Source organism: Pleurodeles waltl, chromosome 1_2 (genome assembly GCF_031143425.1).
Source record: "Pleurodeles waltl isolate 20211129_DDA chromosome 1_2, aPleWal1.hap1.20221129, whole genome shotgun sequence".
Taxonomy (NCBI): Eukaryota; Metazoa; Chordata; class Amphibia; order Caudata; family Salamandridae; genus Pleurodeles; species Pleurodeles waltl.
In genome coordinates, this window is record NC_090437.1 from 883,134,174 (window position 1) to 883,152,002 (window position 17,829).

General features: G+C 45.9%; 1 protein-coding gene across 2 annotated transcripts in view; it reads left to right on the forward strand.

The window, feature by feature from the left end:
* Window positions 1-17,829, forward strand: part of STOX2 (storkhead box 2) — a 410,255-nt gene that overhangs the window by 186,696 nt on the left and 205,730 nt on the right. Inside the window, exon 1 of one of the 2 annotated variants that reach the window (XM_069199362.1) lies at window positions 4,087-4,988. The exons of the other annotated variant lie outside the window; for it this stretch is intronic. Coding sequence (XP_069055463.1) covers window positions 4,823-4,988 — 166 coding nt within the window. The 5' untranslated portion in view covers window positions 4,087-4,822. Of the gene's footprint in view, window positions 1-4,086; window positions 4,989-17,829 lie in introns of those variants that run through there. 2 annotated transcript variants of the gene reach the window in all.

Here is a 17,829-nt window from a genome sequence, read left to right on the forward strand (position 1 = left end):
AAAGTCAACTGACTCACTCTCAGATGATCTTTTTCATCAGAGCTGTTCTGGACATAGTGCAGTTTCTGACTAATCCTCCTGAGCGGTAAGTCCAGGATATTCAGGCAATGATACCAATGTTTCAACCTCTATCCTGGATTTCAGTGAGAATGACTGAGGCTGCTGGGCCGCATTGCCTCTTGCTTATGACTCATGCCAGATGGCATACGTGGGCACTGCAATGGGACCTGAAGTTTCAGCAGGCACAGCATCAGAGGACTCTCTCTGACATGGCCCAGATCTCGGAGGAAACTGCTCAAGATCTGCAGTGCTGGTTAATGAACCGTAATTGGGTCAGAGGCAGATCTCTCACCCTTCCCCAGCCAAACTCGACAGTAGTGACAGATGCGCCACTCCTGGGGTGGGGCAGCCATCTGGGAGAGAAGAGATCAGAGGCATCCGGTCCCTGGTGGAGTCCAGACTCCACATCAACCTGTTGGAGCTCTGTGCATTTCCCCTTTGTTAGGAGACTCTGCACCTCTGAATCTGCGTGGAACATCAATGCATTTTCCTGGTGGTTCAACATCTGGTGGGCTCTCTGAACACCAGAGTGGACGAACTGAGACGACAATGCTTAGTCGATCACGAATGGCATCTCTATTCGGAGGTGGTGCAAGGTCTCTTTCAGCAGTGGGGAGAGCCTTGTTTACATCTGTTCGCCTCTGCAGAGAATGTGCAATGTCAGCAGGATTACGCATTGGAGTTTCCAAGGTGGCAATTGCTCTGAGACGCTTTTTGTCTTGAGTGGAGCTCAGGCCTCCTATGCGCCTTTCTGCCCATACCACTTATGCCTAGAGTTCTCAAGAACATCAAGAATGACCAAGCACAAGTAATCCTTATGGCTTCGGACTGGGTATGAAGTGTCTGGTATCCTGAGCTACTGAGCATGGCCATCGATCCTCCAATCAGACTGCCCCTTTGGGAGGATCTTCTGTCGCAGCAGCAGGGGAGGGTTCTCCGCCTGAACCTCTCCCGTCGCCACCTTTTTTTGTGGAGATTATGCAGCGGTATTTGACAGCTTTTGATCTTCTTTCTGAAGTCTTTAATGTGATCTTGACAGCCAGGCATCCCTCCACCAAAATGGTATACACTTTTCATTGGAAGAAATTTGTAGCATGGTGCACAGGCAAGTCTGTTGACCCCCTTTCTGCCCCTATCTATGAAGTTTTGTTTATTCTTTCTCTGGCCCAGCTGTGCTGTGCTCTGGGCACTCTCAAAGGTTATCTGTCTGCCATATCTGCTTATTTGCGGTTGCCTGATCATTCCTCCTTTTTTAAGTCTCCTATTGCATATAGGTTCCTAAAAGGCCTTGCTCCAACCCCATTCATTATTCCCCAGTGGGATTTGAATATAGTTCTGACATTCCTGATGTGCGCTCTTCTCAGGCCTCTCCACAAATGTCCTCTCAGTCTTCTTACTTTGAAAACAGCCTTCCTTGTGGCCATTACATCTGCCCGCATGGTAAGTGAGTTGCAAATATTGCCATTTAAGGTGCTCTACTTTTCCATCGATCCTGACAAAATGGTGCTTTGTATTAGGGCCCTTTTTTGCCAAAAGTGGTGACGCCCTTCCATGTAGGCCAGTCCATCACCTTGCCTACTATTTACGCACCCCTGCATCCTTCTAGGAAATCGGAGAGACTCTACTGCTTGGATCCAAAAAAAGTTCTGGGTGGATGATCAACTCTTTGTTGGTTATATGGGTGCGAAGAAACCACAGGCAGTGCAGAAGAGAACCGTCTTCAGATTGGTTGTACTCCACATAAAAATGTGCTACGCATTGGCTAAGAAGCAACCCCCAGAGGGTTTTGGGTGCTCATTCTACCAGAGCTGAAGCTGCGCTAGCAGCGGAGTTTCAGTCCTTGACATCTGTCAGGCGGCAACGCAGGCATCTTTGCACATGTTTACCAAACACTATTGCTTGGATAGTCAGGTCATTAGGGACGGGCACTTTGCTCATTCGATCCTTCAGGACTTTCTATTATGATCTTAGTTCTCAGACTCACCTCCGACGATGGTATTGCTTGGGTATCTATTCTAAGGTAAGGAATCTGCAACTAGATGTCAGATGGACAAGTTACTAACGTTGGGTTACGCCTTATCTGGTAGAGACAATATCTAGTTGCAGATTCCTTACCACCCATCCTCCCCGTTCTTCAAACTAATTTCTAGGGACTCCCTTTCAGGGTCCTAGTTTTGTGGTCAGTGTTCTTTATGGTCCTGGGCTGCTGCCACAGAATGTTGTGAAAAGAAACTTATGTTAGCGCGCAGGGGTGCTACCTATACATGACCCACGACATCATATCTGCCGCCGTCTGATTCGGAGCTGATTGATGCCACCTAATAGTGCATGGGGGTACTGCTTGAGAAAAATCTCCTGGGGGAAATTCTAAGGTAAGGAATCTGCAACTAGATTATGCATCTACCATTTAAGCATTACCGAAGGTCAGTAACTTGCCCATCCAAGCACATATGATGCACAGGCTTATGTCTGTAGACCCAAAGAAGCAGCGCTGCCTCTTCACACCATCTCAAAAATTACTCCTTACCTTCATCACCACCGCCATAGCATCAGAGCCGACACTGGTAAATGTGCACTTTGGAGGTAACTGTGCTACTCCAGTTTTAACATGATTTACTGAGTTAAGTGCCTGCTGCCGAGATGTGTGTGTAAACTCCTACGTCACTGGTTCTGTCCTACAGTTGAATAAATAAGGCACTTTTTAAGTAGCACCACGAACAACAGATATGTTATACTAAGTGCTGTGAAAAACACAAAATCATGCGATGAAAATATAATGTAATTTAAATGAAGAAAAATGACGGGGTGATTGAAAGTGGGAGGAGGGTGGGGTTAAAGGAGAAGTACTCTGCAAGTTTAAAAAAAAAAAAAAAGTCTTTGGAGGAACCTGTGGCCAGTGGAAGGACAGTGGCCACAGGAAGCTCTACTTGGTCCATGCTCCACGGCAGGGACGAAAGCTTGAAACCAAGGAGGAAGCTGGAGGCAAAGAGGACACGCTGACCAATAATAATGAAGAAAAACAGAGTGACATCAGAGCCAACCAATAGTATGTAAAGGTAAGTAGTGGGCGGTCTCTAAGTTTTTTATTTGTATTTTTTTAGAAGAGATTTTGTATGCACAGCGCAAGCGAAATCTAGAAAGTTGAGAGGGTTATGGGTTATAACCTGTCCAAGTGTTGACAGAATTAAATGGTGTGTAAAATTGAAACTATTTGGGACTCTGTGGGCACTAAAAAACAAAATTCTATGGAATTCCAACATTTGGGTTAAAGTGGCCATGGGGTTTTGCTTTTTGAAAGCAGGACAGTGTAGATATCGGAGCTTTTATTGCAACGCGAGTGTAATTATGCTGTTTATGTATTGCAGCTCCTGTTTTTTTGCTTCTGTTACATTCAGATTTTGCACATTAAAAAAATAAAACACCTCATTGCTTGAAAGACAATGAACGGTATTTTTTGACTTTTAAAACAACCCGTTCCTTCATTAGCATAAGGCTGTGTGTCTGTCCGCTTTCACCCGCCCTCTCCATCCCCTCACACTCCCCATCCCCTCCCACTCCCCAGCTATTCATTACTCTGAAAAGTCACAGAGGAATGAGTGCTTTCAACTGCTACTGCAGTTTGGGAAATGGCCTTCAGGGCAAGTCGCGGCAACACAAAAACAAAACACAGACTTAAAAATAAAAACAACATGCTGTTGCAAGATATGTCTCCAATTAAACGCCTGTGCTTTAGTTCCCCCAACAGCGTCGAACACGAACATAGTGTGCGAAGAGAGCAGGGCAGTTAGAAGCAAAGGCCAAAGTGGGAAGGAGCTTTTTGCACATGGAAATGATGCGGTGCGGGGTGTGTGGGCCCCCCAGGCCTTTTGTGGAATTGTATGATGTGGGAATGCCAGAGCCAGTGCTGAAGTGTAAGATAACCCTGGGGTAAGGGCCAGGGCGCAGAAGAACAGCGCGAGGCGTGCAGATGCACCAGAGCCTGCACTCGGGGCACCTACCCTTGGGGTGTACCCATGGCTCTGCGTGCGCCGCTGATGCCCCGGGAGTAAGACAGCCCAACCTTCGGTATCACCCGCGCTTCCTGCCCCTGCTCTCCGGTGTCACCTTGCACCGCCCCCTAGCCGTCGTCAGCCCTGCCTCCGGTGTCAGCTCGGCCCCTCCCCGGTGTCACTCAGCCCATCCTCCTCCCTCCGGTGCCAGGGCTGCCCCTTCTACGCCCCGCGCCGCTGACAGCCGGGCGCCCTCCCCTGTCAGCCGTGTCAGCCCTGCCTCCACCGCCGGTGTCAGCAGCTCCTCACAGCGCCGCCCGCTCCGCGCCTGGCCGGGGCCGCTCCGCTGATTCCCTCCGCCGCGCTCCTGAGAGGGCGCCCTCGGCCTCCGCCGTCATCCGGCGCCGCCTCCCGCCCCACACGGCTGGCACGGGGCTGAGCGCTCTCCATCCCCTGCGTCCGCGGGCAGCCTTTGGTTTGTTATTTCCCTCCGGCGTTGCGTGGGGCCTGCGGTGCCGGGGCTGGGCTGGGGCTATTGTCTGGGACCGGGAGCCGCCGGGCTGCGGATCTGCATCCTCCGCCCATGCAGCGCCATGCCCCCGCCGCACGGGGCCGCCCCTGCGCCGGGGGCGGCAGGTAGCAGCGCCGGGCCGGGCAGCAGCATCCCCGCGCCGAGGAGCTCGGTTGCGGCGCGGTGCTGAGGCCTGCGCCGAGCCCCCGCCGACCCCTCTGCACAGCTCCCGGAGGAGCCCCGTCACCCCTCCCGCCTGGACATGAAGAAGACCCGGAGCACCACCCTGCGCCGGGCCTGGCCCAGCGCCGACTTCTCGGACCGGGCCTCGGACCGCATGAGGTCCCGCAGCGAGAAGGACTACCGGCTGCACAAGCACTTCCCCCCGGCCTTCCTCTCGCAGGCGTCCCGGGGCTACATGACATCAGGTGTGTATGGTCACATTTTGTGTCCGGCACCTCTGTGCCGCCCATCTGCAGGTGCCAGGGGAGGGGGAGAACACTGTGACATTTTATTTCTAGTAATGCACACATTCATGAAATGAACGCACCGCCTCCATTTTGAACCACCTCAGAAAGCCTTCTCATTAGGGCTGCTGAATCCGATATATTTAAAGCCCACCGTGCCAGTCAGGCCTGCACGGGAGGCAGTGTGTCTGTGTGTGTTCAGCTGGTGACACGCCAGCCCTTTCTGCTGATGCCCGGTTTGTTGCATGCTCAGTGTCTCCTGCCAGCTGCCGTTTGTCTGGGTGCAATGGGCATGGTTTCTTTCTTTGCAGTCGGGGTTTCTGAAGGTGAAAGGTGCACCTGTTTCTCAAGTGTCCCTCACCATGTGCCTAGCCTCCCCTCCCTTGTCATCATCACTCACTGATTGATCTGTAAACAGAAATGATGGCTTTTTAGATTTTATCTCCCTGCATGATGCCCTGCTGAAAAGCCAGGCATTATATTTCTTCTAATTTCTGGGTGTGGGCCTTTCCAGAGGACACATTTACCATGAGTATTGAAGAATTGTATTGTACAATACGGTAAATACGTTGCACAGTTTTTAAATTTGTCCTATCTACAGCTGCCAGATTATATTTGTTTATAGATATAGATCCTCTGAATGCCAGTGTGCAATGTTTCTTTCACACTGGGTTTTTCATAATCTGTAAGATTTATGCCTTCTAAAAATTACAGTCAGCTAGAAATGGTTTCTGCTTGATCTGGCTGCGGCATATGGATTTTTGGACTTTGAGAGAGATGTCCATCTGAAAAACGAGCAGTCGTTCTGTTGGCTGGAAAAAGACGAATAGAAATCGTCAGGTACTGTTAGATGACAATAACCAGTCCCAAGGCGCGACCTCACTCATCCTTTTTTTTTTTTTTTTTCTTTTAACCATTTCATGTCATTCGATCTCCACAAATATGCCAGCAACTGTATCAATTTGATGCCACTTTTAACAGGCCAACTGGAATTTCCAGCACCGGGGGAGAGGTATGACTTTTTTTTTTTAAATAAATGAACACGATCAACATCCAATTCTTAAAATATATGAACATAGAGTATCCTCAGTGGAGTTCATAGTGCCGATGACGTCTTTGCTCTAAACACAAGACTCAACGCTTGAAATGTCGAAGAACAGAAAAAACATGCAACCTTTTCACTGATTGTGCTGTTAGCCAATGTGAAATCAGATACGGTATTTAATTGCTCCCTTATCTCGTTGGCTGCTGTGAGGTTATCGCTAAGAAAACACTTTTCTCCTCTAAGCTTTTTTCTCCGTAGTGAGCACAGTCTTATGTGAAATGATGTTTGAGTGGAAGCACATTCTGTTTTAAATCTTGGTTTGTTGAAAAGGCTAACCAAACGCAATCAGCGAGCCGGCATTTTCCTTCTGTTAATGTAAACCTTGGAAACAGAATTTGGTCAATGAGCCTGCGGATTTCTGTATTGTGGTGCAGAAAGTAGGCAACCCTGTTATTAACAGAGGCATTTGCATCGTGTTACGTTTTGCATTCCAGTCTAACCACTCAGATTTTTGTGCGTTCTGTTTTGTCAGCAGTATGTTCTTCATTTTCTATTTCGAGGAAGGGCAATGGAGCTTTTTCCTCCAAGGAAATGACGTATGCTGTGTCTCAGCAGCTGCTATCACGCTGCCACGGATGGCTGTTGAGATGCTCAGTAGCAGAGAGCTAGCTGCTGTGAGTTGATAGTGCAGAGAGATTACATTTTGGTCCTTCTCCCAGTACGGCACAATCGACACCCCCCGAACCCTCAGTTTTATGTGGCGCTCCCTCTATTTTCTACTGCCCGATTTTCTCCAGTCTAGAATTTGCTTTATCACTGTAGTAAATCCCTATGCCCGTACGACATAAGGCAAGCCCCACCCCACCCCCGTACCCTCCAGATATATCCCCGCCGGTTTGATATCACAAATTACCATTTTACCTCCTCTCGTTGTCCTGGGGCCCTCCTGTCGCCCTCTTGTTACTTTTGTTCCTTTTGCTCCTTGCTTTTGGACCCTGTGTTCTTTTAGCTCCTTCCTTTTGTGCCCTCCTTATGGCTCCTTGGCTCGTTGCACTGTCGTCTTGCCCCATGGCTCCCTCAGTGACACAGCATGTTTCCCTCATTTTATTGTCCCTGTCCCTTGTGCCCCTTCCCTGTTGCCTAGACGGTTCTGGTCTCACCCCATGTTTCCTTGAGAGCTTTCCCTACCTTCACCTGGCCCGACTGCTCCATCATCCGGGCCTTTCTCCTTCGAGCTTTCCTTCTGGCCCCACCCATTTTGCTCCACTTCCATCGCTGGTTCATCTTTTTGCCCCTCACCTTTTTGCTTTGTCTTTTTTTGCCTGGTCCTTCCATCCAAGCATTGTCTCCTTGAGGGCATCTTCTTGCCTCCCTTCCTTCCCTTTTATGGTCTGGCTTGATAGCGCAGCTGTCGCCAGACACTTACTTGAGCATTACTAGAGAGGGGCTTTGACTCCACCCACATGTCGAGACCTAGGAGTACATCTTTTAATTGGGTAGAAGTTGTATGCTTCCACGAAAAAAGTGCTTGCCCTCCCACATCAGTGATGATATTTTAATTTACCCATCTGCATAAACTTGAACTTTCGGAGCACAAAACACACATGGCTTTGGGATACTGTTAAAATGTTGTCTTAGATAACTAGACAATATATGTTGTTTTTCTCTGATAGCAGCACAGATGGAACGAGAGCAGTTATTAACCTACATGGATTTTTAGGTCTGGCTTGGCACTGTAACTGTCACCTGGCTTTTTAACCTACACCAATATACCGACATTTCTTTGCTTCTACACATATATATTAATTCCTATACTATTTACTTGTAACGCTTCATATTACCATGCAACATTCTTTTAAAGCCAGACCTATCGGCATTGCTATTGCTTGTTTATTGGCTCTGATCTTGTTACCAATGTCTTTTCCCACTTTCCTCATGTGTTTTTGCACCTGCTCCTCATTAGCCCCAGTTTTGTTTTTTGCCTTCAACCACATCCTCTTCAAAGCCCCCCCTTTAATTTACCCTAACCTTGTCTTTCCCATCTTTTTTTCCCCTCCCCACCTTTGTTACTGCCTTCCTTATCCCATCATCAGGTTGTTGCCCTCAGTCTTATTTGCCTCTTTCCTTGTCGTTACTATTCTATTTTGCTCCACCTTGTTTCTTCCTCCCTTGCATCCCCACTGTGTTTGCCCCAGCCTTGGATCCTTCAAGGGCACTCCATCACCTCTTTCTCCCCCTTGCTCCCTAGGAGGACATCTGCATGTGCTGTCATCCTAGTACTTCTGCTGTGCGCCTAGCTGGCTATCTCCTAGTACTGGGTTGGGCAGTAGCTTTGGCCCTCGCTTTGTATTGGCTGCTGAGGTCACCGGAGGTCTACCCCCTGGCCTTCTGCCCATGTGACCCTTCTGCGTGGTATGCTCATTTCACCCTCAAACATTCTGTCCTTGGCGCCGGCTTCATCTAGGTCTGTCTCTTGCTTCTCCTTCCTCTCCTTGCCTTTTTCGCCACCTCTACCCCTTGCCCTGACCTTTATTCTGGCTCTTTGCGGATCCCTCCATGTCCTTGTTTGTCCCTACCTTTTACTCCCTCCTTTCTGTCATTTTCCCTTCATGCTCCCATCCTTTCTGCTCCTCCTCAGATTGTCCCCATCCTGCCAGGCCCAGCTTTGTCTCCTGGCTCACTGATGGCCTCCCTCTTTCTTCTACGCTCTTGTTGTTCCTTCCCTTTTGCTCCAGCAATGTCACTTTAGTCTCCACTTGCCTTGTTCCCTCTTGGATCCCCTTTTGCCTTCCCAGCTTTTGTTGCCACCTTGTACTTTGTTTTTCAAATTCTTTTTATTGAGGTATTTTACTGATACAGTTTCACATAGCAGGTAATGTTTACACAGTATACAGTTCCAGAGTAGACAGACGACAACATGAACCTTCCCATCTCAGGGTATGCCTGCAACGAGACTCAGAGCGATTTCAAGTGGGACCATTCTCAAAGGTGGGTCATCGCTGAGATAGGGGAGCGCAAGTTAACTGCACAGCTCGAGCCAAGAGTCCGAGGGAGATTTCTTTCACTTACAATCCTTTTTTTGTCCCTTTCTCTTTCCCCTCCCCTGCTGCTCCACAGTAGGACTTTATTATGTTTTGACCCACCCTCCCCGATTAGTGCTTATTGCTCTGTGCCTTGTGCTCCCTTTCCTTTTGTTGCTTGATCAGTGCACAACATTTATTTGCCCGGTTCCTGGGTGGTCAAGCTCCCAGGCAGCCTTACATATAACTCAGCGTCTATTCTCCTCTCCCCAGGTGGAATACCTTTTTATGTCTTCAGCTTTACTGGCCCCTTCACTGGCTCCTGAGGGTATCCCTCTCACTTGCCTTTTCCCTTCTGGTCCCATCAATTTAGCTTTTTCTCCATGTTGCCACTATCATTTCCCCCCTTTCTAATTGACTCAGTCCTTATGTCAAATCAGCTCTAGCGCCTTGACTTCTAGAGACGCATTCTCTTGCCTCTCCATCATTTTTGTCCTTTCCCTTTGTTGTCTTGCCCTAAGGCCTGGACTACAGGATCGTTGAGGGACTTGTTCTTACCCACCTGTTCTGCTTGTGCCAGTTTCCCACCTGTCAATGTTTTTTCTTGGACCTTTTTCCAAGTTTGGCTTCTTGAGTCTTATGCTCACCTCACCGCCTCTTTGCTAACACTCATAAGAACTGCACCAGTTTGTGTTTTTTATCTGACATTGTTTGACTTTAACCTTTTTTAAACTTTGTTACCTCTGTCTTCGAACTTCTGGGGAGGTTCAAAGCCTTCAGTGTCTTAAAAAAAAAAAAAATCAGCACTCTGGACAGCTCTTTAAAAACTTTCAGTATTTGGACAGCCTCACAGATAGCCATGGTGCTGAACCTTTATAGGCTAATATTAGCCAATTTTTTCATATGAGAAGCAGTTATGGCTCGCAGCACTAAAAGTGGGGGTGGGGGGCAGGTGCTGTGCGAGGGGGGTGGAGGAGGTGGGGGTACATTTAATTATTAAAAAGAAAATTTAAAACTTACCTGATCCGCTGACCCGTGCCGCTCTCCTTTCTATCGTCGCTTCAGGCTCCCAGCCTGCCCTGCAGCCAATCCTGACACTGCTCAGAGTAGCATTAGGATTGGCTGGGCGCGCTCAGCCAGGGCGCTCACAGGCAGTCTGGAAGCCTGTGCAGGCTCTCTCCAGCCCGGCAACTGTGTTGCTGGGCTGGAGAGAGCCTCCTGCGCATGTGTTTTTGGCTGGCCCAAGACGGCACAAATGCGCTCTGAGAGGGAGTGCTGTGCACTCCCCCTCACTGCTCGTCACCCCATGGCCCGCCCTTTTCAGAACGAAAGGAAAATAAACATAGCTTATTTTCCTTTCGTTCTGAAAGTTTTGCAGCTTCCTCTGCTGGCGGGGGGAGAAGGGGTCCGATGCTCCTACGCCCTTACAGAGGAGCTGCCCCTGAAGAGAAGAGCTCTGACAAAACAAACTGTAGATTAGGGATCAGGGCCATAACCGGAATGTTATTTTATTCTATATTTCTTTAATAGTTATGGCTGGAGGTTTCAGACTACTTTTTCAATTTTATTGCACTATAACTTGAAGAAGTGAATTCTAGGTCTATGTAATAATGCTAACTTGGCATTTATATTTGTGTAAGCACATAATAATTGTGCTATATGGTATGTGACTCAACCTTCACGCCACTTCCTTTGAGCTAGTCCTTAATTCAAACAACCTACCCAAGGAGGGTTAGGGAAACTTTGGAGGTATGCCTTTTCATCATCTTTGTGGTCAACAGTAAACCTGTGCAGTCCTGCCTTTTGATACTACTAGATTGTCCATACAACATAAGGGTCAGTGACGAGGCCACAGCTTCACATGGACATTCTTTGGTTTTCTAGTAAACTCTACTTTCCTTACCTCCCAACATTGGAAAGTAAAAAAGGCCGGTTAGAGGCCGGAAGTGGGCAGAAACTATATCCTTTTTTAAATTCATTTGAGAAAAGGGATTTTTAAGAGGGGCAAATAAGAAACCCACCATATAAAATGTTCATTTATGTGTCTCAGATTGATGTCCACCTCTTCTAAAGAAGTCATTATAAGCTATTACAAAGCTATTTCCATCCCACCCCAGCAAGAAACATAAAAAGTGCATTGGAGGAAGGAACTGCATTCACACTCAAGTCTAAATGCACCTAATTTCTCAAGAAGATAAAGCATTGGTGTTACCCTGGAGGAAGCCTCTTTGTTATGTATCCAGAACTAGAGTGTACAGAGAAACAAAAAACAGCCCGCTCAAACAAAATACCATCCGCACGTTGTGAACATAGGAAGGTAGCTCAATCCTAACTATGGGAATGTATGGGCAGCAGAGATTTCCTACTCCCACTCCTTCAAACAAGTGCTTTTGCCTGCCTCTAAGAAAATGTTTGAAAAGTTGACACTGAACAGCACATCTTATCAATTATAGTGGCTGCAAAGCTAAAGGTTTCACAGAGAGAAAAAGTAATTAAAAAATATTCAAATGCTCCAGAGTTTACCACACTACTCGAGCACTATTTCTCCATCCATGCAAAGTGTGCAGTTGCGTGTTGGTATATAGTCGTGATACAAAGCAGTACATGTAAAGCTTCATTGTCAGTTGAGCTTATTTGCCTTAAGTTTCCACTTCAGCATGTAAAGCATGATTGTCATACCAAGTCTACGATAGCCCCAGTAAATAAAGCCAGATTTTCCTGCCTGCTTCTGTTTCTCCTCTTCCTGTCTTTTACCCTCCTCATCTTCCTGTTGCCTGGTGTGGGTAGTAGGAAATAACTGGAGAGGGTTCTACTTTAAGGTTTTTAATATGAAATGAGCGGGCCTTCCTTGTCCTTCAGTCTTGATCTTTGAATATCCTATCCACCAGCCACTGTTTTTCTCTCTCTCTTCCTCTTAATGGGTGGGCTGAAATAAAGGGCAGGAGTATAGCACACTGAATTATATTGGCCACAAGAACGAGCAGATACAGTAGTCCTAATCATGATAAAACCCCTCTATGATCAGGTGGCCCCTGCTGACAACCCTGGGAGCTTTGCAACCTAGTCCCCGGGGCTGCAGCACCTTGCTCCCTGGCTGGTAACTCCAGCCTTGGGGTTGAAGTGCTTTCTAGATGCATTCTAGATGGAAATAAACTACTAGCTGAAGTTAGAGAGATATTCAGGAGACAATAAACTCCTAGTGAGATGAGTCTTCTGTTTAACGGCTTATACGGGGGAAGCAAGGTAGAAAGGGATGTGGTCTTTGCCTTAAGAGAACGACCCTAGAATGTTTTAGTGAGAAAATAAATTATGATATTTGATCATAATCAATCATTTAGTTGACTTGTAGAGCACGATTTGTCTCCCATGAGGGTATCCTGGTGCTGTCAGCATGCAAAGAGCCAGTTTTTAGCATCCTACGGAACTCCAGTAGAATAGGAGAGAAAGGTCCTGAGGTGCAAGGGAAAGCTGTTGGAGGCTTTGGCTGTGAGATAGGAAAGAAGCGTCCTCCTGCTTTGCTGTGTTGTATGCAGGGAGTATGGGCCAGTGCGAGGGTTTGTGGAATCTCAGGCAGTGTTTGATGTAGACTGGTCCGGAGCCGTGCAGGGCCTGAAATGTGTGTGTGTTTGGGGGGTGGGGGTGATATGGGTACAACAAGGGAGATCCAGGATGAGTCTTGCTGCAGCGTTCTTCGAAATACAACACTGACCATTCTGTATAACACTGGCCATTCTCTAGAGAATGGTCAGTGTTTTATTTCAATACTTGTCCTTTCTCGCCCTCCTTAAACTCTCCACAAGCCACATCATCTCCTGAGTCCTCCAGAACTCCCAAAAAAGAATCCAGTTCAACGTCTTTATCCTCATTGCAAGCCAACCTACTGAAATGCCAAACCTGATCATAGGCTCTCCCACTATGCCTTTCTGGTCTGAAATACACAAATTCCGCTGCATAATGAACAACAGGTAATCCGACAAAGGTTTCAGGGTCTTAAGCATACATCAGTCAAATGTAGCTGTTCCGGTAAGGAGTTGCAGCTTCTTCAACATGGAAAGATAAGTTTATTAAGTTACAGCCACACCAGAACGAAGTTAGCAACCAACTGCCAACCTTACAATCCTGAAGTCACCGGTAGTCTTAGGATCTAGTATCCCCTAGCCAATTCAAACTCTATGCAACACTAGGCATCCTCCTCCTTTACAAAACTAAAAAGAAATTTGTAACTGGTAATTCAACGCTTAGCACGTATTACACTCTACCCCCCTTACAACTCCTCCAAAAAACACACAGAGGGGCTAAGCACGGAATGCACAACTAAGATTAGAGAAAATTCTAATAAACCATGTTAAAAAGATAAAACCAATCAGATATTACACTAAATGAAGGAATTTCAGTCTACAATAACATTGTTACGATTCTTAGGACCTTTGTTTGGAACCTCCTAACCTTGATATGCATTTGGCACCGAATTTACTCCCAGATGTACCTTATCTGCAACTCTCTCAGAAGTTCCTTCTCTCACTCACATCTGTTCTCATCGCTGCTTCTGGAAGAATTCAAAGAAAGGTCTGCAGAATGCTCAGTGTTGTATTTTGATAACTGGTCATTCTCACTCTCCTAAAACTCTCCATCAAGCACATCACCTCCTGAAATCCCCAAAAATAATCCAATTCAACATCTTTACCCTCATAATGAGGCAACCTACTGAAATGCCAAACCACGCCATTACGAACTTTGCACAGTTAGTATATGTTTATTCCATCCTCACTGGATCCGAAAATTTACATTCAGCCTTGCATTCTTCTGTAGGACTTTTTATCCTGACCCATTCTCCAATTCCAACTGGACATCCTTGACTGCGTGTTAACAATCATAATAATTCTTGTTGTGCACATTTAATGTTGTTCATGCCTCTAGTGGGAAACCAATTCCTGTAGCTTACAGCTCTCAACCATTGCAAGTTATCTCTAGTTCCTTTCCTTAAAGAATCTTAAAAGGAATAGTAAGGTCTGTACAATACATCCAAATCAATTTGGATAGCTCAGTTTTCCAAGATGATTTTTTATAACTTCAATGTGCATGCTACCCATAATGACTCAAAGCGTTAAACACTGTCATTACTGGCTAGATGATGCACCATATTAACTTAGTGTTTGTTACCATTCCTGGAGAGACAACCCTCCACTTCCTTGGAATACATTTATGGTCCATTATCACTTAGCATTAGCATTTGGGTAGACCTTCTCATCCAGGTTTTTGACTACAGTGGATGCATCAGCTTTTTGTTACCACGGTAACCTCACCCCACTTAAAAAACATATCCACTAACACAAGAATATATTTTATGCTCTCACCTGTACCACGATTAGGACAAAGAATGTTAATTGCCAAAATTTCTTATTGACTACAGAGAACCTCTGTGGGGCACAAAGGAGGTTTGAACTTAACCTGAGACTTGTCTGCACTAATGTAATCCACAGTAGTACGCACAAGTCATTCAACATTAGTCAATTCTCACCTGTTAATATTGTTTCTTGATCCTTTTTTCTAGTTTTCCCAATTCTCAGGTGCCCTTCATGATTATAATAATCCCATCTCTCATTGATGCAGGGGAAACAGTCCTACAGCCACTTCACATTAACTGATCATTGTCCACCAATAAGTTATTCCTCACTTCCCAAAACAATTTAACACGTTCACTTACACAAATATTTCCTCCTCATCCTGGCAAAATACAGCCCCTAACCTCAACCAGTCGTTTATCCTTCTCATACACACTCTCCACTCATTGTTTGATCATGTATCTCTCTGGCAAAACAAAATTCACTCTTTTAATCAACTGGAAACTTACAGGGGTAAAGATGCTCTGCTTAAGAACTCTGTGATACTATTAGTAACACCCATTAAATACTGTACATGTTGTTATGATCCAAAAGGTGTAAATACATGCAATTCAAGGAGTAGCCATTTGCATTCCAGGGGGGTCGGGGGGGGTTAGTTAATGGTTTGTGAGCAGTTCTTAATTCAAACTCAGCATCCCACTCAAATCGTCTGAAATAGTCTACTCCCACACATCATAATTTCCTCCTCAATGATAAAATAACACCCTTCAGGTTGTGTTGGGGATCTTGATGCAAATGCTACAGTGACTTTTTTTTCCCCTTTTCATCAATTTGAGATAGTACAGCACTTAGACCTCTATGGCGTCTGTGTTTAGAACAGTTTTTTTTTTTTTTGTAGAAGGATCAAAACTGCTTAAAGGTGTGGCTCTGAAAACTTCATTCTTAAAAGTACCAAAATTCTCTTGTAAATTCTGGGTCCAAATAAAACTTTTGGATGTTTTATGTTATATCAACAAACTTTCTACACATTTTGGGTAAAATTCAGCCAGATCTAGGAATTATCTGACTTTGTCTTTATTAGAATGTGAAGAGACATTCATAATGCTGTCTACCAGTCTTGCTTAGGCAAAATACACTTATCACAAACTAGATGTCCCAAAAATGTTACCGATCATAAAGCAAATTTACAGTTGTCAAACACTTAACACCTTGGTCACGGCCAGCAATGTGCTTATCTTTCTTACTTATACCTACTGCCACTCCTGTGGTATAGGCCATCTTTCAGGACTTTCCAGCCACTTCTGTCTTGGGCGTTTCTTTCAGTCTGACTCCAGGTATAACTAGGTATAACTCATATCCTTGTTGTTAGCACCAAGGCCTTGGGACAGGTATTTCTTGGCCTTCCTCTTTTCCTTTTCCCTTGAGGGTTCAAAGTCAGGGCATGTCTGGTGGTGTTTGATGCAGGCTTCCAGAGGGTGTGACCTACCAAGCCCCTGCATCTTTTCATGATGTCTTCATGAGGAGGCAGTTGGAAAGTCAGATGCAATAGGTCGTTGTTGCTTATGGTGTTTGGAGGATTTTCCTTTGCCAGGTGTTGATGAGGGTCTGGACTTTGTCGGGGTGGTCACTGTTGTTCTCCAAGTTTCTGCTCCATACAGAAGGACCAATTTTTACATTGGTGTTAAAAAGCCTGACCTTGGTTTGAAGCATTAGGTCCTTGGAGCTTCAGATCATCTTGAACTAAATGAATCCAGTCCTTGCTTTTCTGATTTGCTTATCTTAGATAACAACATTTTGTAAATCAGGATGTTATTAAAGTCACGAAGATCAATGCATAATCTAGTTTGTCTATTTTAGCAATTGGCAGTGTTCAGAGGAAAAGGCAGATCAGGCAGTAATTGCACAGGTTCAACGCAAAAGGGAGGCTGTCCGCCAACCTGTCAGCAAAATTAAGGAGGAGATGCAGCTTCTTCCACTTGAAAAAGTAAATTTATTAGGCAGTCCCAAAGACAACCACTCAAGATCACCCAGCAGCTGACAGTCCACCACAGAATCCTGAAGTCACTCGAAATTTGAATCCTGGAATCCTGGGCTCTTTCCAGCTCTACCCAACACTACATTCTTGACGCACATTTGCTGATGGCCAGTTGCTGTATCTTCTGCTTCTGCTATACCTCTCTGCGTGCTGCTGTACTTGCTGTGGAATGGTCAATTGTGATATATGTCTGTGTGTCCTATGTGCTGGCTTAGTTTGGACTAACAGCTGGGAGGAGAGGCTGAGTTGTGTACATCTGCTGCTTCCGCATTGCTGTCCCTCCTGTGTATGCCTACTAAAGGGAATACAGAGGAGCATGGGCTGTGTAGTTCTTCTTCATGATGTTCAGTTGTAAGTGGCTATGTAAGGCACTACATATTCTTGGACTTGAGGATAGGCATTCCTGCTTCTCCAGATGTCTGAAGAAGGGGTTTGTATGATGCCCCAGCAGTGCCTTTGAACCAGTGGGTAGTCTTGTCTGACTTTAAAAACTGTCATGTCTGCCAAAATGTCCCACCATGTGGAGCAGCATACCATTGCCATATTGATAGATATAACCTTAATGCATCATTATTCTGTCCGTATATTTCAGAGAGAATAACAACAGTATTCTATAAACTTCAGGAATCGGTGTAGTAGGAAAGTCAGTAGCCACTATTTGGCTCACAAAAGAAACCTGGGTAATGCGATGATATAAAAGTTTGAATTGTGCTGCCAAGCCTGTTAGAAGCTTTGGTCGGACACAGAGAAAAATCTTTTGCAGGGGCCACTCTTTGGTTAGTGACCCAAGGAGTGTATCCTGAGAAAAAAATGTTTGCTGTTGCAAGTGCAAAACAGAGTATTTGATGTCACGAAGTGAGGTGGAACAGGTCTGGCCTTTTAAAAAAAAACATGCAAATATACTTTGCAACAGGAGCCGAGAGCCCGACAAATCACAGGGTGTGGGTCTGGAGCAGTTACTGCCCTCCCACTGTGACGGCCCTGGGTGCTGGGAGTTTTCTCTGGCTTCTTTAGTTCAAGTGAATCAGAAACTGCAGCGACTGTCTGAGACGCAGGTTACGGGGGAGGAGATTAAGCCATGTAGCCACTGAAGTATCATATGAATGCCAAGGGACAGCGGGCACTTAATATACCAGACTCATCTGCAGGCTGGCCCATGATGTTTGTGCCCACGTTTGAAACGAGGGTTCAGAGGATCAAAATTTGCCCTGTGCCTAACGTGACGTTACTCTTTAGTGTTGACTGACAGATCTGAGGGCTGGCATCCTCAAGCAGGCAGGGGCACCTACTTACTGCACAAGCTCCATCCTTTACGTGTAACGTGATAGACCAGGACTATAAATCGTGTCAGGTTTTATGA